We start from the raw sequence: 20,581 nt of genomic DNA on the forward strand, positions 1-20,581 counted from the left end.
AGGGAAAAAACGGAGGAAATTTGCATAAAATTGGAGCACCCGGTAATTTGAATAAAAAAGTGCGACTGGCCTGCGTGCGGCCAAACGAGCCCCGGATGTTGTGTTGGCCCGGTGTTTGGAGTGGCGGATATGTTGTTTCCCGGGCGCGCGCGCTATCATTTTGTGGCAGGTGGCTTTTGCTGGGTGCTGGGTTGAGATTAGTCGGAATTGGTACAACATTCCCCACTGCCGGATGCTCCAACCAGTCCACCGTTCACCGTTCTTTTGCCCTCTTTCCGAAGGCCCGCTTTTCGTCCAAGAAAGTACGCCCGGTGCTGCGTGGTCAAGACCTCGGTGTAAGCGCAATTAAACGGCGGGCAAGGAAGAGCGTGCCTTGGCTTGCGTTTATAAGGCTTACCCCGTTTTTTTTTTGCATCCTGCGCCCGTCTTTGGCCCCTTTTTTCGACGCATTTGGGCAGCGCTCTCTACGTCCTTGTTCTTTGTTAAATTGTAGCCGCTGGGCCTGTTTCGCGTGCGGGCAACGCTCCGTGTGTCATTCGTTGGAAAAACGATCAAAAGTTCGCCGAACGAAACGGATGACAGTGTGGGGTTCTCAAGATAGCTACTCGCGGATAGTCCGTATGTCTGGATGGATATCCCAGAAAGTCGTTGAGTTTGGATACGGTATCTCGCGTAGCATTCGGTGGAGTTGGTTAAACCTGGCTTCGGCTGCTCTCATATCACCACCTTCAATAAATCTTCGACACATCATCATCACATCTTCGGCTTCGACCTTCGCCAGGCCGCGGACAGGACTACCACTTGTTTACATTACCCACCAGCCCATCTAACCCGGGGCTTTCCCTCTTTTCCCGGGTGGTTTTCGGCTAAGAAATAAATTTTATATCAACATAAAACGCACCCAAATCGCTTCGGCAAAATCGGGGCCCCTCGGGGCGAGCCGGCGAGTTCTCTTCTGGGTGAGATGAAAAGTCAGAAGCCGCCACTTGTGCCAGAGCCGAACCGCGCGCACCGTAGCTTAGCTCTCTAGTGGACTAGGTTTTATAGCTTTTTAATGTGATTTATAACGCGGTTGTTTTGTGGCAAACAGTGTGCCGATGATTTGATCGGTTGATTGAAATGAAAAATAACACCATAACAATCCGACACGCACAGGCCGAGAGCAAGAGGGCGTTGGGGCTCGGGCGTTATGAGCAACTTTGCCAGCCCATCATCAACTGGGTCCATTACTTCTTGGGTCTATTAGGAAGCGTTGCGTGGAAATATTTACTCAGAGACGCAAATCCAACACAACTTTTAGCCGCCGAACGGTCTTGGGGTCTTCGCATCAGACACACTATAAATCTCTGTTGCTTTCTGTAACATTGTGTTTTTACGGGCATGTTGCGTCGGTCTCGGGAATCGAATCGAGCTCTGGGAGTGGAGATAATTTTCGTATCATCGTGCCATTGATAAAGCCATTCGCGTGAAGGGTCGACAAGTGGAGCGTGTATTACGCCCATCAAGCGCGATGTTTGGCGCGCACATGGCAATTAATCGATATCAGCGGCCGCGCCCGGCTTGGCGAAGGCAGATTGAGACTCACCACTCGACCCACGATCGGCAACATTATTTCCACCCACTTTACGCGTTTCATTACGGACTCCCAGTTTTTTTTTTTTTTTTTTTTTTTGACAAACACCAAAATTATCTGTAACCAAAGCGCGACGAGTGATGCTCTCGGCTCGAAATTCGTTCGTCCCGGCACGGCACGGCCCGGAGTGACCTAGTGCGGGTCGGCATCAGAAGACGGCCTCTCTCGGGGTGTGGTGGAACGACAGCGACACAATCGAACGGCAAGCGTTCACCGAAAATTAACCAAACTAATGGATTCTGTCGTTTCGTCGTCCTTCGGTCGGACCACGCGCCCGGAAAATTCGACGCTCCCGGCTTTTACCCTCTATTTTCCTGTGGCCCCCGGCCTAGATTCGAAGAAAAATCGAAGCCGAAAAAAGAAATATCGGACGCAATCGAGAATTAAGTCTGACAGATCGGAAAACATGTACACGGCCAAACGGACGGCGGACCGACGATCAAGATTATAGGGCCCCAGGACGCCCGGACGGCGAGGGCTGCGTTTGATTAATGCATCGGTGACGGGATTTGTTATATTAAGTTTATGTTTTGTTTCAGACCCAGGTCCAGGGTTCAGGGTGTGTGGGGGGCGTTCTCGTCTATTTTCGACCGAAATATGTCCGTAAAATGGTGAATGTGCCGCCGCCGCCGCCGCCACCGTTGGTAGGCGGCAAAGATGATGATTGCATGCATATGGAGATGCGCGTGTGGAGTGAGAGTGCGTTGTGTCCCAGACGCGGGAGTGTCTGGGACACAACCCTGCCCCACACGAGTGCATGTTTTCATTTGACACGAAACTGGTGATCGAAATGATCCAGGGGGCCTACGGCACGCGGATAGATTCGGCGGACCAGTGTCGAGTTTGCTTGTGTCTTCGCCAACAACCAACTAACTCAATTTGCATTTGCTATCGTTATCATGGTGCATAATCGCCGACGCCGGAGTTGCTGCAATGCTGGAAATGCCATTCATTCGGTGGTGTTTATTTTCGCACGTAATCCCCGGATTCGTATCAAGCGGGCGAGCCAAAGCGAAACCCGCCAAGTGTCGCAGAGTATCACTTACCGTTTCACCGTACACTACGGTTCTAGATTGTATTAAAGTATGGTTTTTTGCATTCAAAGCACCAACATCTGCATCGGGTACGTATAGGGTCTGCCCATTGGAACTATTTAGATAAATTTACGGTAAAGCTTCAACTTATTTGTTGGCCCGAGATGAGCTTCTAGCCGAGTTTATCGACCACCGATGACATTCTCTGTCGTCGAAGTGCTCGACGATCGATAGGTGATTAAATTGGGTCTGAACTCCTTTTTGGTCACAGTTAGTCGCATTTCTACCATTTCGTTATCTTTTTTAATAGCAATATTTCGAGATCGATATGTTTTGAAAGCATAACTATCACCTATCGACTGTAAGTGACAGCTGAACAGAACTTTCTTGTATAGAACAGGCGAATATCAATTGTACATCAGTTAACGAACTGAAATGAGGCCGAACTCGACTGAGCAACGAGATGAAACATGTTGCTACTGCACTGATTAAAAAAGGGAATGAATCTCGCGAAAGTGAGAAATGATTTTGCTTTTTGATCGCTTTGCCAATTAAACCGTATTTTATTCTGTACAAGTTGAACCAGGATTTTACGATCGAAAATCTTTGAAAGCAACATTTTCCATAAATGTTACCATCTTTCAAGCATACTTTAGGGTTATTGAAAAATATTTTTTGAAACAATAATAACTTGGCTTTGTGGCATGTTCGGAATCTATTCAATAACTCCTTCAATCATCATAGTAGAAATGAAACTCCCCCTCAGAATCAATGGTATCGACAGTCAATAGATTACCGAAAGACTCAGCTACATCATCAACATCTTTTTAAAAGACTTATCAATGACTTCTTTCTGGATACTGTTCGAAGCATGAAGGACCCAGTATCTACAGCTTAAATTCAGCTCTGTATGTCTTCGTTTACGCTTTGCATCCCTTTTCGGTTGCAGATAATCATAATCTAAAATAAGGAAAGGAAAAACCGAACTTGCTTATCTATCAAATAGTTCGACTAATAAAGCGTCAGACGTTCATTCCGCTCACTCCGAGCATTGTTGCTTTGTTCATATCAGCGGCAAGATAACACTTGGTTTTCCCCAAGTACAAAACATTTTAAGTCAAAAATAAGCGGCATCAATAATCAATAAGCAATAAGTAATCATCGGCGTAGATCTTCATCGAAGCACTAATTTTTTCAACAGATTCTGGCAACACTGTCGAACCAAACTATCAGTGTTCGTTTTAATCGTCGTTGGACAGGTAATTAGACGGTTGAATGGTGCATTTTGGCCGTTACTGGGCGTTGCTGTGCCGGAGCTATACTTTCTTCTCTGTGTCTGACATGGTTTCGGTTCAATTTCTATCAATTAGTTTGTCCATGTTCTACCATCATGGAGATTGTTCTTAAAAAATAGTATTTCTTTTGTGCATTGAAGTCAAGTATTCAGTGAGAAGAATTTCGCGTTCCTAGCAAACATTGGAGCTCATGTAACAAACGAAATTCGTGTGCATACACATGTGTTCACAGGTTTGTAGTGACGTGCACCACGTTTGCACCATAAAATCGCTTATGTATTCAAGTCTTTTAAGCTATCCGTTGATTATCAGCGAGGTCAGATGTTTGAAACATATTTTTTGATCTCTCAACCACTTGGGAGCTCTATAACCTCTGAACCGTACTGGAGACCTATAACCTTATGAATTGCACCTTGGTTGCTGAGTTCGTTTCGTCAATCCTAAAGGCCCGTCTACACGCTACGATATATCGTTTCAGATCAAAAAAATCTAATGCGCCGAGCATCAATTTCGGACCAATTTCCATACATGTGTGCGTGTGGATAGACATGTGTGCATTGTAGCGATAGCGGATCTGAAACGATATATCGTAGCGTGTAGACGGGCCTTAAAATGGAAGAATGTGACAGAACTCCTTTAAAGTATGTTTTATTTTTGAGTTTTGAAAACCCATCAAAACCGTTCGCTAATTAATATCCCCAGCAAAACCCAGCAAATTGATGGGCTGCAGCGGTTTACCAACAGTTAACCACACCAAGCGGAAATGTTTGTGTTTAGCGTTCCGGGCAGAAGTTTGTAAACAACTCAATCCCACGGGCGGCGAGTGACGAGCTGACCTTTCCGGCCGGCCCAGGAACGTTTGGACAGTTCTGGCCCACGGAAATTCCGCAAGTTTTTCATCTTCGTGGCACGTCGGTGGCTCCTCTTTTCCGGCTGTTCCCGGTGCGCCGGTCCGACCAGTTCCAGTTCCGTTCGGTTTTATTTTCCGCGCTTGTGTGATATCCGGAGCGCGCGTCTGTTTGGAAAAGCGAATGTCACAACATCATCAGCGGGGCGAGATGGTGGAACACTTTTTTTTTAATGACGATGTTATTAATGTGTGGCGACAGGCCGCGGCCCGATGGGGGACCTTCGAAAGAGCGTGGCCCGCGCGCCCCGCCGAATCCACGGCAACCGGCTTTCGTGATCGTTCATTACGGTTTCGGCGACCATCTGCGCGATGATGCTAATTTGTCAAAACCGCCTGCTACCGGTACGGGCAAGCGGGGATAGGGTCGCGCGGAGGCCACTGTAGGCCACTTTTTTAATCATACACATATTTGTTTCCTCTTCTTTCGATTATTTATAACCACAACACGCTTGGCGCTTGTCAACGCTTGGAGTCGAATCGAGCGAGGTCGAGTTGAAGTTTGAAAATTTACATTTTGCCCAACAATTTGCTCCAAGCCAGCGATTTAATGACATCCGAAATTCCGGGTCCTCGAAATTGACCACTTTTGCTGGCGCCAGCCGCCCAGCATCGCGGACACTTTATTGAATCGAGCGCGATCGAGTAATGCGTCCCGCGTTACGAAGTGGACGGGAACCCTATTCCGGTGTGGCTCCCAGGAGCCACCCTGGGGGCGGGGGAAAAGGGTTCAGGCAATTCACCAAGGCCCCGCTAAACCCTCTACGGTGCCCTCGGTGTCTTGCCCCGGAGTCTGTCTGATGAATATATTCATCATTTATGCGCGTCGGCAGCCATCCGGGAGCATCATCGGAGCAAGAAGATGTCAAAATTGATTGTCAGATACGCCGCTCTGCTTGCCTGCGCCCCCACACACCCCTCACGATGGGGACAGGAGGTGTGTTTTTGTGACCGCGACTCGCCCATACCATTATTATTATTATTACTGTTATTATTATTTCTGTCTCTCGCGGTGCCACCGGATAATGATCTTCTTCGGCGGCTCCCGGGGGCAAAATATGTGTTGGGGTTTCTGGTTCAGGCGCTCTCTCTGTCTCTCTCTCTGTCTCTGTGCCCCGGCTGCGGAGGTCACTTTACGTTAGCATAATAAAAGCGAGTAATAAATAAAAATAGACATTTTTTCCCCGGGCTGCCTTCGCGGGGCGTCATCGCCCACCATCTCCTCGGTCCGGTCCTCGTGGATGGCTTGGGTGATTCGGTTTCGGTGTAATTTGGGGAAAATAAAAAATGCATCCTTTTTGGGGCTGACTATCTAATGGGGGGAGCTGTTAATCGACCGAACCAACGGCAGTCGGAAGGAATTCCAAGTAGGAAAGGATTATATGTCAAGTTCCCCTTCGGTGTAACTCAAAGTTTCATTTCTTTTTCGTGCCTTTTTTCCCCCGACAGGAACGCCAATCAATCGTCTGCCGATCATGGCCAAATCGGTGCTGGATCTGTACGAGCTGTACAACCTGGTGATTGCCCGCGGCGGGCTCGTCGACGTGATCAACAAGAAGCTGTGGCAGGAAATCATCAAGGGTCTGCATCTTCCGTCGAGCATCACCAGCGCCGCGTTTACTCTGCGCACACAGTAAGTACCGTGGCCCGCGTGGGTCCCTACGTTTGATTCAAGATTTCTACACCCCCCGGCCGAGATCGGGGTCTACTCGGGGTACCACGAAGAAGGTGGTACCCTTAGCCGGCACGCCATTTTGTTCCGCGAGGACCGCTAGCCGCTCGATCGACTCGGTTTGGTCGGAATAAATTAAAGCCCGGCCGGCAAAACTCTGGCGACGTCTCGCGAGACTCGTCAGCCCTCTCGCTTAAAATGCGCCGAACGAGTTGCTCAAAACAAAATAAAGTCAATTAATTCGTCAAAATGTCGTCTTCCGTGCGCTCGCCGTGGACGACAGTGGCGGTGAGCACCACCACCGAAGTCCTCAGCCCTCGGTCCTCGGTCCTCGGTCTCAGATTTCGAAGCAGGGGACGAAACAGAGCTCGCATCGCGCGGGGAAATTGAATGTTTCGACCACAAATCGAAACGCGCCCGGTTACGCGCGGCGGCGGCCATTACATTAGAAAGACTCCCAGCCAGCCAGTCCAGTCGCCGGGACACGCCGGACAAAATGAACACGTTCTGCGCGCTTCTGCTGCTGCTGTTGCCGCGATAAGCATTGATTGCAGACATGGCCGACGGAGCTCCTTCTGGGCGGACGAGGACGAGTCCCCATAAATTATGCTCTACGGTACTTTTGCATACATAATCGATCGAACTCTCTCTCTCTTTCTGTCTAAGAAGAAGTGGAAGGACCCTCCACTTATCGAATGAAACGTTCGCCAGCATTTCTGTTTAATTTTATTAAAGGTCAAAAAGGATGAAATTGGATAATTTTTTCAAAGAAATAATTCAAATTTAAATTGATCATTTGCCGTCAGTAGCGATCTGCATTAACGGTTTTACCAGCCTTTAGGCTTTCTGGGGGGCAAGACAAAGCGTAAACATTTGACATTAATCGATTTGACAGTAATCTTTAATGTCGAATCGTTTGCGCTTATATCAAAACTTTTATGCCTCATCGCACACGTAAAAACAAGCGTAAAACCGAGCGTAAACACTGTTTTCATACGCTTTGTTTACAAACAAAGGACAATGTAAGTTCTTATTCGCTGGTACAGCAACAAAATCTAAAAACAAAAGAAAAAAATATTCAGAAATCAACTTATCACTTCGATTTCTAAAACGTTTGACGTTTGACATTTCGGTTTTATATTTTAAGCCTGCCACATGAAGCATAAACGATTTGACAATATAAATTAATTTTACGCTCCGTTTTACGCTTCGTCTGGCTCCCCACTTTTAGCTATGTGATACACCACACCTTTCTGGTCCCACCAGATACACAGCATTGCCTTTTTGCCGAATCGATCTCGGTTTTGCAATCGAAGTTGATGGTTTTCCCGGATTGACCAATGATTGTTTGGGACCTTTTGGGAGTTTTAAAAGGAATCCAATTTTCATCGCCAGTCATAATCCGATGGAGAAATGCCTTCCTTTCGTACACAGCGAACAGAATTTCACATTTGGTTTTTCGGTTTTCTTTTCAATCTTCTGAATCTTTCTGACATTTAGCTGATCCGCGAGTTGTTTTTGCGTGTCAACTAGATCCATATCTTATTTACATAATCTTATGTCATACTTTTGGGCCATCTAATTCTTTTTGCTATCAAAAGTGGAGTTTGCTACGTAAAGGTGGCTATTTTATAACGATCCCCCCACAGCAGCACACTAATCAATCCATCCAGTCCGCGTTCGTCCACCGAACGCGTTGTGCATCGCGAATCCGACCGCGGCCCTGACGGATGTCCGCGAGTGTGCGCCCTGTGTGTCTGTGTGTGCAATGATTTATCGCTTTAATGCCGCCCTTTTTCCGCGAACCGCAGGGCGACCGGCCGCCGCGGCCGAGCATTTATTATTTATATTTTATTTTATTGGATTTCATTTTGCTTTTCCCCAGCAACAACAACCGGGGCGACGCGCCAACGCGCCGTTGCATGGTGCGGCACGGTGGCCTCGCCAAAATGGGGTGGAAGTATTAAATTCGGGACCCGGGACAAACTCATACGCCGACGCGCCTCGCGCGCCTTCGGGTCCCGTTGAAGGGGTTGTAGCGCTCCACCGCAACCGTTGCGAGCGCGGATGCAGCTTGCCGCAGGAACCCAGACGGGTAAAGGGAGCCCCCCCCCGCCGTTCACTCTCCGGAGCTCTCTCCGCCAGCAGCGGCAGCATATGCACGAAGGAAACGAAGTTTTATAGGCCTGCACTAAATTAAACTGCATATTAACTGCGATGTTTTGTTTTTGACCAGCGCGCCCCAGCGATGGACATCTTTTTCCTCCCCGCACGCCCCCCGGCGCGGGGGGGAATGTCCGGGACCCGGGTCCGGCCCTCAATAAAGTTGGCTAATTTCATTAAAATACAAATGAGACCCGCGCGCACGTGAGTGTGTGTGTCGGGCGCCATGTTGCTTTCCGACCGTTTCTGGGGTTGTCAGTGAGGGGGGGCCGTATGTGCACTGGGGGGGTGCGATGGAATTGATTTATGAAGATCGATCGTTAAAGTGCGCTGCGCTCATTGATTAAAGCGCGTAAGCCAAACGGGGGCTGCCTTGGCTCTGGCTGGCCATTTCGGTCCGGTCCCGTCCTTTCCGACGTACCCACCGGAACACGTACCCCGGCGCGTCGTCCGGTCTGTTTAATTGTTTTACCTTTCCCGTCCACACGGCGATTCGACGAAGGCGAACAAGCGGGGCTCGGACTCGGATGATTCAAATCGAAATGTGCTGCTAATTTCTCGCGTTTTTTGTTGTTTAATGGTTTGGGCACAGCACAAACCGAAAAGTCAGTCAATTTAAATTCCGCTCCGCGTCGTTTCCGGTCGAAAGGCTGCGATCGATTGATTGGCAAGCTGCGCTTTTGGGAATATTTTCGAGCAATTCGTAACCCTTCGTGACGTTGTCTACAAGTAAGGAGAACGTTGGAACTAATCATTCACCTGGCACTCTTCCTTACGATGGAATTGATCCTCACGGGCCACGGGTGATATTTTTCGTGGCCACTAAGGTCAATTTAGATTTGATTTGGAGAAACAAAAAACAAATGACGATCGAGTGTGGTCATCACGCGCCCCGCTACATCGCCGAGCTTCGGCCTTCGTGGTTGGCTGTGACCCTCCGGAGCAGTAGGGCGATCATCGCGTGTCCAGCAAAACCCGTGCCCTCGGCTGGGCTACATAATGATGTGCTGTGGTGACCACCACACACCTCGCAGAGGAAGAAGAAAAAAACCCCATCAACAACATCAACAATCACTTAATTGTTCAAACAGCGACGTGTTTGATATCGTGTACTAAATTGATTGTTTTCGGCTTTTTCCCTCTCGCTCTCTTGCTCTGTCTTATTTGGTCTCTGGGGCTTCGTTTTATCGAGCCAACATTTACCGTGCCACAAGGAGTGTTGCGGAGGAAGCGTTTCTCCAACAACTCTTTCGGGTGCGAGTTTTCCGATTCCCCGCAAGAGGGCGTGTTTCCTGCGCTCCGAATCCTGCATCGCTGCAGCCATCGATAATTCATGCTCTATCAATTTAGGGTCTCGGAGACCCTTTGAATGAAAGCCGTCGGTCGCGGAACCTGGACTCGCGGAAGAGAACGAGAGAGAGAGCTAGTGGCGGTAAACACCATCACCGACCGACCGACCGACCGGGTCCGAAATAAAAAAAGCTCGTCTCGTCAGCGTGATTCCATGAACGCTTAAAGGACACTTAGTCATACGCGCCCGGGGCCGGGTGAAGCCGAACGGAGTTGGAGTGGTCTGCGGCACACCTGCCGTCCGTCCGTCCGTTCGGAGGGATGTTTGAATTTAAATAGACAAATATTTGGCCACGGTGTCATCGCGCTCGTGTGGCGTGGACATAGGCGATGTAATTGATGTTTTGTGTTGGTAATTAGTGGGCGAGAAGCGTTTTGTCGCGTTGCTCGGTGTTGGCGTGCGCCATTTTACGGGCATCTGCCCCTTTTTATAACTCAATAAAATGCAAAAGCAATGAAATATTAACTTACACAAAGGGTTGAGTGGGTAAAAATATCCCCCCGGGGAAGTTTACCCCATACATATATTTTAACACCTCGCGAACCTCACGGAACTCTCTAACTGACGCGACTCTTTGATTGAGCCATTGATACAGCGTTCCTGGGGGTTTTGGATAAATTTTTGAATGCAATCCTTTTTATTCTAGGTATCTAGGTCTAGGCTCACTAGAGAATTAAGCCTTACTGGGAGCCACACGAGTAGTAAAAACTCAAATTGTCATTAATCTGTAATGTCAAATCGTTTGCGCTTATGTCAAAACGTGTATGAGTCCGCGGAGACATAAAACCGAGCGTAAACAGTGTTTGCAAACGCTTTGTTTACAAACAGAGGATAATGTAAGTTCTTATTTGCTGGTACAGCAACAAAATCTAAAAAAGAAGAAAAAAATTATTCAGAAAGCAACTTACCTTTTCGATTTCTATTTTCTCGGGCTAAAAATACGAATGTAAACACGTTTGACATTTCGGAGACAACTTTTTTATATTTTAAGCCTGCCACACGAAGCATTACTTTACTACTTTACATTTACATTTTTTACCGCTATTTTACATTACTATAAATTAATTTTACGCTCGCTTTTACGCCAGTCCGTTACGTCAAATGGTAGCATCTCACGATGGACTACTCTGCGCCAATCCATCAAACGCACAGGGCACTACCTTATTTACCGCCCATCTCTGTTTTGAACGCCACAATGATGCATTGGGATCGAACGTATTTGATCAATTTTTAACGCCACTAATGATAACTGTTGGAATATAGCAACCGTTAGCGTTCATTATAGTGTTACTTTATAGCAACATCGATATGTCATCTGTCAATAAAGTATTTTGTCACTTCTCATTTGACCATCACGAAGCACACACGTACATCCAGATTACTGCGCAAAGCCACGATCTCTTAATAATAACCTTCTCAGTCGTTTAAAGGAGAAAGCCCCAAATTCTAAAAGTTTCTTGACACCAGACGATGATGGCTATCTGAAGCTGGGTCTGAGATCTGAAATAAAATCATTCTCAGACTGGGACATTACCGGTTCTGCCGACGGCGACAGTTTGTCTGCCTCGCTCGATTCCGGAACATATGAGAACCTCACCACGTAACGCTGTGACTGTGACACTTTGGTGCTGCAAATGGCCCTGTTTTGCCGCAAAATTATAGCCGCTTTCGGGCAGATTATGGCCCTGCGACACCCATCATTGTTCCCCCAACTAATGGGGGTCTCAGACTCTTCTTCTTCCATCCCGCAACTTTGTGGGACGCGCGCGGACTCCTTATCAGAGACCGTGTGCCGATCGGGCGTGAAGCACATGAATCACATTGCTAACCGAACGGGACACCACCAAGCTCTGAATGGCGCGACGTTGTCCTCTCGGCTGTGGGGTTTTGCGCGTTTTCGCCTTTTTTTCGAATTTCTCATAATTCCGCAGCTCGGCGGGAACAGAGAAGCGAGGGGCCGCTGCTCGGATGTGACCCATAAACCGTGGTCCTAATTTTCGGGGGTCTGTCTCTCGGTTCCCGGGGCTCTGTTGCCGGCTGTGTCGGATGGTAATTTAAATATGAAATTAATATATTTTCACTCCGGCGGCGGACCGGCCGGAATTAATGTCCCCCGATTGTCGGCGGTGGTGGCTGCGACGGTGACGGCCGCGGTGTGTGTTGTTGTTGTTGCTGTTGGATGCCGGCGGAACCACCATTCATATCGACGAAAGAGCATATGCCGCCGTCATTAGTCAACATAGCGCGCGCGTCAACGATTTGCGCTTTCTCGCACAAGCGGGGGGGATGGCGTGGAGGGGAGCTTGGGTGGGTGGCGGCACACCTTGCAATGCCGCAACCCGCATACACACCACCTTTGCGGTAAGTCAATGTTGATAATTTTGTGACATTTATTATGTCTCTCTCGTGTGCGTTTGTTTTCGAGCTGTCTTTTGAAGTGCTGCGTGTTTTTTGGTGCTTTATTAGGCATTCTCGACGAGTGGCCGACGGAGGCTGGCGGGTGTGTGTGTGTGTGTGGCACATGGCCACTACTTTGGTTCAGTTTGTTGAATGCTTGACTTTGATGATGTGACGCATTTATTTGCCCGATGGCACAGCATAATGGCCCAAAGCCGACCGCGGTGAGGTTATCACACACTTCCTTCCTATCCTGTGGGTTGCCAGGTCCGGAACAGAACAAGAACTAGCCAACGTAGGCAACGATCGATGGTGGTCTTTCAACCAATAAAAGGAGGGAGCCTTTTTAATATTGGCATTCTTTTGTGGTTGAAATTAAATCGGTTCAGAGTGTGGACCGAGCAGAACCGAACTCCTCAAAACGACGAACTAGGGATGGGGGACCATTGACCGTTCGAAAGCCGCCCCGTCTTGGACATTGCATTTGATTGCAACCAATCCGGTTGGTGTGATCCGCTGTGAAGAGAGAAGATACGACCCGCCGAACCTCTGCCGAAGATGAGGAAACATAAATCGTTGAATATTTTATTGCCGGCAAATTTAAAAACGCGGCCAACCCAACCCATCAATAAATGGCGGATAATAATGAAACCGTTTTTCGTTGAGTTCCGCGCTCGGATCGCTTTTTTTCGAGAAATGCTCACATTTAACGATTTGAAATAAATGCTCAATCCATCACGCTCTTCCGCGGTGGTCTCGATCGAAGGATCGGCGATGAAGTGACAGATCGCTGCACTGTTATTTACGCGATTTTTTTTTTCCGCATCCTCTAACCGGCCAGACGGAATGCAAAACTATTGATCACCTTCACACGGAAGAGTGTGAGAGGTCGTGTGGTGTCCCAAGTTTATGTTGCCGCCCGCGACGGCATCGTAAAGGACGGATGGGGCGCATACCACAGACGCAGCAGCTTCTGTTTCGTTTGCGAACAACGAACCGAGCGCAGTGACTCACCCAGACCCCTCCCCTCGAAAAGGAAGGATGCGCGGAAGTTTTGGGCACCTTGGGCAAATCTCACAACAAAATTGAATGAATCTCGAAGCCCATAAACGATCGCTATTAATGAGATTTTATGGCGTGTTTTTGGCGTTTTTTCCCCCCCCCGAGGGGCTAAAATAAATTAAAAACCAAACACACCGGGCCAAAGTTGTGGAAATAATCCTTCCTCCGTGTTACCGGAGGATCTCTCGTTCTCTCTGTTTGGGATCCGATTGATGTTTGATGTGGATTTTTGTTTTTCCATCTTTTTAGTTGTGGTTTTTAGTTGAGAATCTCGTGTCGGATCGACTTGTGGTGTCCGGGGATCTCATCAAACAGTTCCAGGCTGCTTCCAGGAATACACGGCACTGGATCCGAAGCTCGCGGTCGATCAGTTCGTTGATTCGTTGGTTGGGTTCGGTATATTTGGATTGGCAATCGTTACAAATAATCGATTAATTTTGACCATAATACAAATTGTGCTTGGATGGTTTATCGTTGCAAATATAGACTGTTCATTATGTCTAAGCACGATTTTGACAGATCACTACTCACTCCACATGACGTTTAAAGTGTCAAACTCAACAGATTCTTTTAGTATACACTTTAACTTAAAAAACGGTGTATCATACGTACAGGTTTCCTGAACTTTTGTTAAAATGCGAAGCATTTCTCCAGAAAAGGGAAAACCGATTCTGCACAAAAGGTGCACTATTCCCAACATTTCACTGAGTCAGTTGGCAAAACAGGAAAAATAAGCATTGGAGCGATTCGAAACGCAATAAGGAAATTAAAAAAAGAAAGCAGCTTTCAGGATAAAATGACATCTGGGTGGAAAGCGGGTCCTGTGGATAAAATTTGGACCAAAAAGGCATGCGTGTTTACACCAGCAAGAAAAGTGCCTCCGTCCGAGATGTGGCTAAAAAGGTGGGATCAACTGCGAGTACCGTCCATCGTGCCAAAGTAAGATTAGGTCTGAAGACATACAAGAAGCAGAAAAAACCGAAACGGAGTGCAAAACAAGCTGCTTCCGTTAGACCACGAGCCCGTAAATTGTATGATCAACTGCTTCGTGACAAACGAGTTTGCGTCATCATGGACGATGAAACTTATTGCAAATTTGACTACAAAACTCTTCTGGGTCCTCAGTATTACACTGTTCTGGATCGCCAGAATGCTGATGATGCAGATACATCCATTTTTACTGAAAAATTCGGAAAAAAAGCAATGGTTTGGCAAGCCATTTGCGAGTGTGGCATGCATTCCGAACCATTCGTGACAACAGAGACGATGAAATCCGAAATTTACATCCCCGAATGTCTGAATCAACGCCTACTGCCTATGATTCGAAAACATAAAGGCCCGGTACTATTTTGGCAGGATTTAGCATCCGTGTATTACTCCAAGAATACAGTAGCCTGGTTCCAATCCAACGGGGTTCAGTTCGTTCCGAAGGAGATGAATCCGCCAAATTGTCCACAGGCAAGTCCGATCGAAACTTTTTGGGCACTTACCATACTTGAGAAAACATGTAAAGCCAACCAACACCATTGAAATATTCGCCAAAGATTAGAAGAAAGTGTCCATAATGATTGCAAATCAGTCTGTGCAAAAGCTGATGCGTAGTGTTCGTTTAAAAGTTCGATCATTGGCATACGGTTAACCGGAATGTAATTTTGTAAAAATGTACTGTTATGTAAGATAACAGAGCGTTAAATACAGAAAGAAAAATGGAGTTTGCTTTTAATTTGAATTTTTGGCGTTCATTTCGCTTAGCTAGCCTTCTGCTTAGACATAATGAAACAGTCTATAAACAGGCTGTTGCAACGCGGGGCACCGATCGATCGGTTCGAGTCCTTGAAGCTGAACTTTTGACTCGGCAGATAAATCGTAACAGTTACTGCTACGTTACTGCACCAGAGACAATCTGAAACTTCTGTTGCGTTCTGTAACATTGTGGAAGCTCGCTGTCACGCCGCTAACGCCGGAACCCTATCAACGCAGGGCAACTACTCCCAATCTTTCGGCCTATAGATTGATGGGCTAAATTTTTTAGAATCGTCTTCCACGCCAAAAAAGGGAACCCTTTCGAAGGGTGTGCGCGCGACTTTGTAGCATAACGAGCGCCCTACGCCACACCAGAAATGCAGCGCTGCACGGCGTGTTTTGTGTGCTTTTGTGGATGCACAAGTGTACAATTTTGTTTGCGCAGTCAATTAGAACACACTCGCCAGACGTTGGAATTTCTCTGCGTCGAATTGATATTTGTGTTCACACGCACAGCATTATTTATAGACGCGTCAGCCCGGCGTGGGACGGCGCTGGCCGACCAACCGACCGGTCAGCGTTTCGCAGACCTCTGCCACCGAGTCTGCCACGTAGTATCATCCCTTTTTCTCTTCTCTCTCTCTTCCCGCCTAGGTACATGAAGTATCTCTACCCGTACGAGTGCGAGAAGAAGAACCTGAGCACGCCCGGGGAGCTGCAGGCGGCCATCGATGGTAATCGGCGCGAGGGTCGTCGTTCGAGCTATGGCCATTTTGATTCGGTAAGTGCAACGAACGGTCCGGTCCGGACAAGACAGACAGTTAGTACAGGTGATCGGTCGGAGAGGGCGTGCGATTACCCTAAGGTCTCGCCCGACCGCCATTTAGACCACGCCGGGGATCATCTGCGGCAATATTTGCCCTCCGTTCGGACCCGTTCATTAATAATGAGCCCGCGCGATGCTTCGAGGTTTATGCAAAACAAACACCGAGCGCGTAGCATGATGATGCCCTTCGTGGTCCTCCTGCCCTCCTGAAGAGCATCAGCTTTGATGGCTGGTGAAATCGAATCGACACCGTTGGCGTTGGCCCCGGTCCCCGGCGAATTCCGATTCCGATGCTCGTCTTACAAGGACATTACAATGTTACGCAGCCGCAACGATGAGCATGTTTTCGCCGTTAGGTTGCCCTGCTCGTGACCGAAGGGCTCCCCCCGCCGGTGAAGTGCGAGATCGTGCCCCGGAGAATCGAGAGCCCCCGTAGTCGATTCATGCTTTCCACTTCCACGTTCCGCGTGGTTAATTGGTCTCCGCTCCGATCGCACTCCGATGTTGTTTGTTGTTGTTGCGATTCGCGCCCGGCCGGCCCCCTCCGTTTCATTCACGTTCCGACTCACGCGCCCATTCACACCAGTGCGGGGTTTCAAAATACGGGGTTTCTTCTTCGGGGCGTCCGGGCATGAATGGCGGGCCGTTTCCCGCGTTTGCTCCGGTTTTGATCGTTATTGTTTGCTCGCTGTCCTTTCCGTAGCCGTCGGTGCAGCGTTCGCCGATACCGCAGAGCATCTCGCAATTGCCGCCCCTGTCGCTGGTGTCGCACGTCAACCAGCAGCAGCAGCAGCACCATCACCACCACCGGCTACTGCCGCCGGTCGGGCAGCTGCCGAACATTCTGCCGGCCGAGTTCGAGCAGCGCATGCTCGACTACATCAAGCTGTTCCAGCCGAAGGAGATGGCCCGCGCCCAGAGCCCGGACCAGGCCAGCAAGCTGTCGGCCCTGAACGCGCTCGAGATCTCGCGCGTCGCCCTGTGGAACATGTACAATCCGGCCCCCAACAGCCCGCCGAACTCGCTCAACACCAGCCCGGAGAACAACATGCAGAGGTAAGTGTCCCGGTGGCAGGGCCCCCCCCCCGGAGAGGGTTCACTCTAATCTCTAATTCGTCTGCTTTCTCTCCCCGGTAGTGCGCTCGATCTGTCGGAATCGCCGGACCACGCCATGGCGTCGATCAAACGGGAACGGGCGGAGCATCATCCGGTTGACTTTAGTGACCCGCGCGACTACAGCACCGGACTACCGCCGCCGGCCAAGCGCAGCCATCTGGGTCACCAACACCATCACCACAGCCGCTCGCTGACGCCGCTCAAGCTGCACAATTCGTCGCACGACGAGGACGAAGTCCGGTCCGGTTCCGGCACGCCGATCAATCTGCGGGAAAACGGAGGCAGCTCCAGTCTGCACCATCACCACCTCCACCACCACCATCACCACAATCCCGACGATGAGGATTCCCAGGGTGAAGATTCCCAGGAGGGGCCGACGGAGGAAAACAACATGATTCACCATCATCCGCTGGCCCTTAGTCTGGCCGACCACCATCACCGCGAACGCGAGCGAGCTCACCAACAGGTGGCAGCACATGTCGCTGCCCGGTTCGTCGATAATTTTGGACACGAAGCAGCGCCACCTGAAGCAGAAAAGCTGAAGCAACACATGGCCACGCTGGATCTTAGTATTTTGGACCGCGAACGGCTGCGCTGCGATAGTGCCGATAAGCTGAAGCAGCGTCAACAGAAGCAGCAACAGCAACAGCAGCAACAGCAACAGCAGGAGCAGCAACACCAAAGGCAACAGCAGCAGCAGCAAGCATCGAAGCTGGCGAAGAACGGAAATGGCGATCACCGGCTCAGCTTAACACCGGACAGCGAGTTTCACCACGCAAAAACCAGCTCGGCGGCGACGGCACCGGCAACCGGTGCCGGTGGGTCTGGTCTGCCGGATCCGTTCAGCTCGCCGCTCGGTATCACCGGCATGCAGTTCAAGCTCATTAGCCGAGGTAAGCGTGCGCCAACTTAATTCCCGAACACTCGAACCGGGTTGCTTAGAAGCGCTTGGAAATGTCACTAAGGCCGTTACACTAAGCAAATCCGTTGACGTTTCCGTGGCCTGTTACTAGTTTAGCGTTTTACACACTATTTTTTATTTTAATCGGGGAGTTAACAACAAATTTTGTGAAACTAAAGCAAAGTACGTCTTTTCTCGTTGGAGTCGCGTTGATCACGAAGGTCGTCTGTCAGTTGTACTGTCTGGTCGTTAGCGCTATTGCGTGACATTTGGCAGCGCGTGTGCCTAATGGTCGTTGATGTTTCTGGATCGGAATTGTTTTCGCCTAGATGGCGCTAGTTGTATAAAAATTGAAAATCATCGCGATCGATGGTCGCTACACTAGTAAACAACAAAACAATGTCGGGTTAACGGAAAGTGGCAATAATTACAGTATATTACTCGCTCGTCCATACTTTCTTGCTGTTTATATGCTCTTCCCGAATACTATTCACTTAACATTTTCTCAACTTCCCAACAGGTGATGCCAGCAAGGGCGACCAGAAGCTGGTGGTGACGATGGAGTTTAATGGCGTGCAGTACGAGGGTGTCCTGTTTGCCAACCCGATGCCCCTGTCCTCGACCACCGCACCGTCGGCATCGACACCACCGTCCTCCTCCATTTCGGCCACATCCGCCTCACCCATCGGATCGCTGGTGTCGCCGGTGAAGACTGCCACGATTTCGGCGCTGGACGAACGTGGCGAGAGTGGCGGCGATGTCTCCGGTTCCGCCGACCCTGCATCCGCAGCCCTCAGCAGCAACACGAGTGGGGCACCACTAATGGCCCACAGTTCCCCGGGTGCGGTGTCCTTCTGTAGCACTCAGAAGACCGAAAGCGGTGCTCCGGCGATGGTTCCGATGGCGTTAGTCGCTCCCGGAAGCGGCAGTCCCACGGCTGGATCGCTGATGTCGTAAGCTCCGAACTAGGCTGTGGGAGGACACCGAACGGCAGGCTCTCTTCCGACGTACGGACGGTCCACCAATCTATGTAGCTTTGTGTATAATGGCGCTATATGGCTCTCTTTTGCTCTTCATCGGTTAGTCGTTTCTTAGTTTTCCACGCTCAATCCCTCGCTCCGGCTCTCAGTGTGTCCCTCCTGTACCCAGAACATACCCATTTTCATGTAGCCGGCCCCCCCGGCAGTAGTAGCGTGCGGTCCGCGCCCTGCAGAAGCTAGTTTATTTTAATGTGTGAATAGTTTAGTGACCTCTATGCGCCCCAACAGCAATAGGGCAATAGAGGGAGGAGAATTATTTTAGAGATACAAGCAACAAATATGTTCCCCGAATGTTTTTATACATGAATATCAGAGCTCTTATATTCGTTTAAAGCGCGCAGTAATTACTATAGTGAGCTTAGTAGCGACAATTTTTATTCCTAGCCGCGCGAGGATCGCACGACACATTTTACTCTCCTGACTAAACGGTAGCTGCTAGACACACACACACACACACGGTGTGTGTATTGTATAGATTCATAGATGTTTAAATGTTTTTGCAAAATTGTAGACGATGTTTAGGAAACCGCGGCAAACCCACGGGAGGCAAACCGCAGTCGGCAGATTACATTACAACACACGGTTTATGGGGAGGCCTGTTTTGGTTTCGTTTCGTCAATATTCTTCCATTGTTGCTCCAAACCACTCTGACCACAGAGCTGTGCGACAAAGTGGGCGACAATTTTCCAGCAGAACTGACCTCGTTTTCCTCTGTCTCTCTCTCTCTCTATCTCGAAACTCGGCACTTTTTTATATTTTTGCGATCATATTTTTCGAACCAAAAATTACATTTAATCGTTAGAGGAATCTTCTCTCTCCCGTACAATTATAGTTTTATTAAAAGCGCTCTTCCCCACCGGTGGCCGCGATAGGGATAGGGACGGATGATGATGATGTGCAGCTGAGCAACAGCAGATAAGGAAACACGTTTATACGATCAACTTAGAGGTACACACCGACTGCGCGTGGTGTTTATTCGTTAGGGTAGTTGGTAGCGAATTGAAAATAAATAATAGACAGAATCAAGAAACACAGAATAGTTTTGAGCGCGGCGAATCCACGGTGTTCGAATCCACTTTATTACGCTCGAAGGCTCGTTCAAAGCTCGATCCTGTGCAACGCTGTTCCTCTGTCAGGAAGGTGATCCTTAACGATCCCCTTTAGGCACGCACGTCGCGGTGGCCCAATACTAAACTCTCAGAAAAATCACAGTCCCTCGCAGTAGGAACGTAAAACTGTACGCTGAAGCTCCGTGGGGCGTAATATACGAAGGATGGTTGGCTGTAACGGTTCGAATGCGCAGTTAGAAGGTGTTTCCTCCGCCACGGCATCTACTTATGGAACTTATCGCACTGTGTAGTAATTTATGTAAGCAGAAAACATTCAAGTGCAGAACTTTTGTCGCCGGGATTGAAACGAATTGATGAATAAAAACAAAAGT

The 20,581-nt window shown here is 48.9% G+C and overlaps 1 protein-coding gene across 1 annotated transcript in view; it reads left to right on the forward strand.

The window, feature by feature from the left end:
* Positions 1-19,057, forward strand: part of LOC128278963 (protein dead ringer) — an 87,632-nt gene extending 68,575 nt beyond the window's left edge. The window contains exons 5-9 of the mRNA XM_053017686.1: positions 6,319-6,502; positions 15,912-16,038; positions 16,787-17,139; positions 17,221-18,092; positions 18,621-19,057. Coding sequence (XP_052873646.1) covers positions 6,319-6,502; positions 15,912-16,038; positions 16,787-17,139; positions 17,221-18,092; positions 18,621-19,057 — 1,973 coding nt within the window. The remainder of the gene's footprint in view (positions 1-6,318; positions 6,503-15,911; positions 16,039-16,786; positions 17,140-17,220; positions 18,093-18,620) is intronic.
* The last annotated feature ends 1,524 nt before the right edge of the window (positions 19,058-20,581 follow it).

Source organism: Anopheles cruzii, chromosome 2 (genome assembly GCF_943734635.1).
Source record: "Anopheles cruzii chromosome 2, idAnoCruzAS_RS32_06, whole genome shotgun sequence".
NCBI lineage: Eukaryota > Metazoa > Arthropoda > Insecta > Diptera > Culicidae > Anopheles > Anopheles cruzii.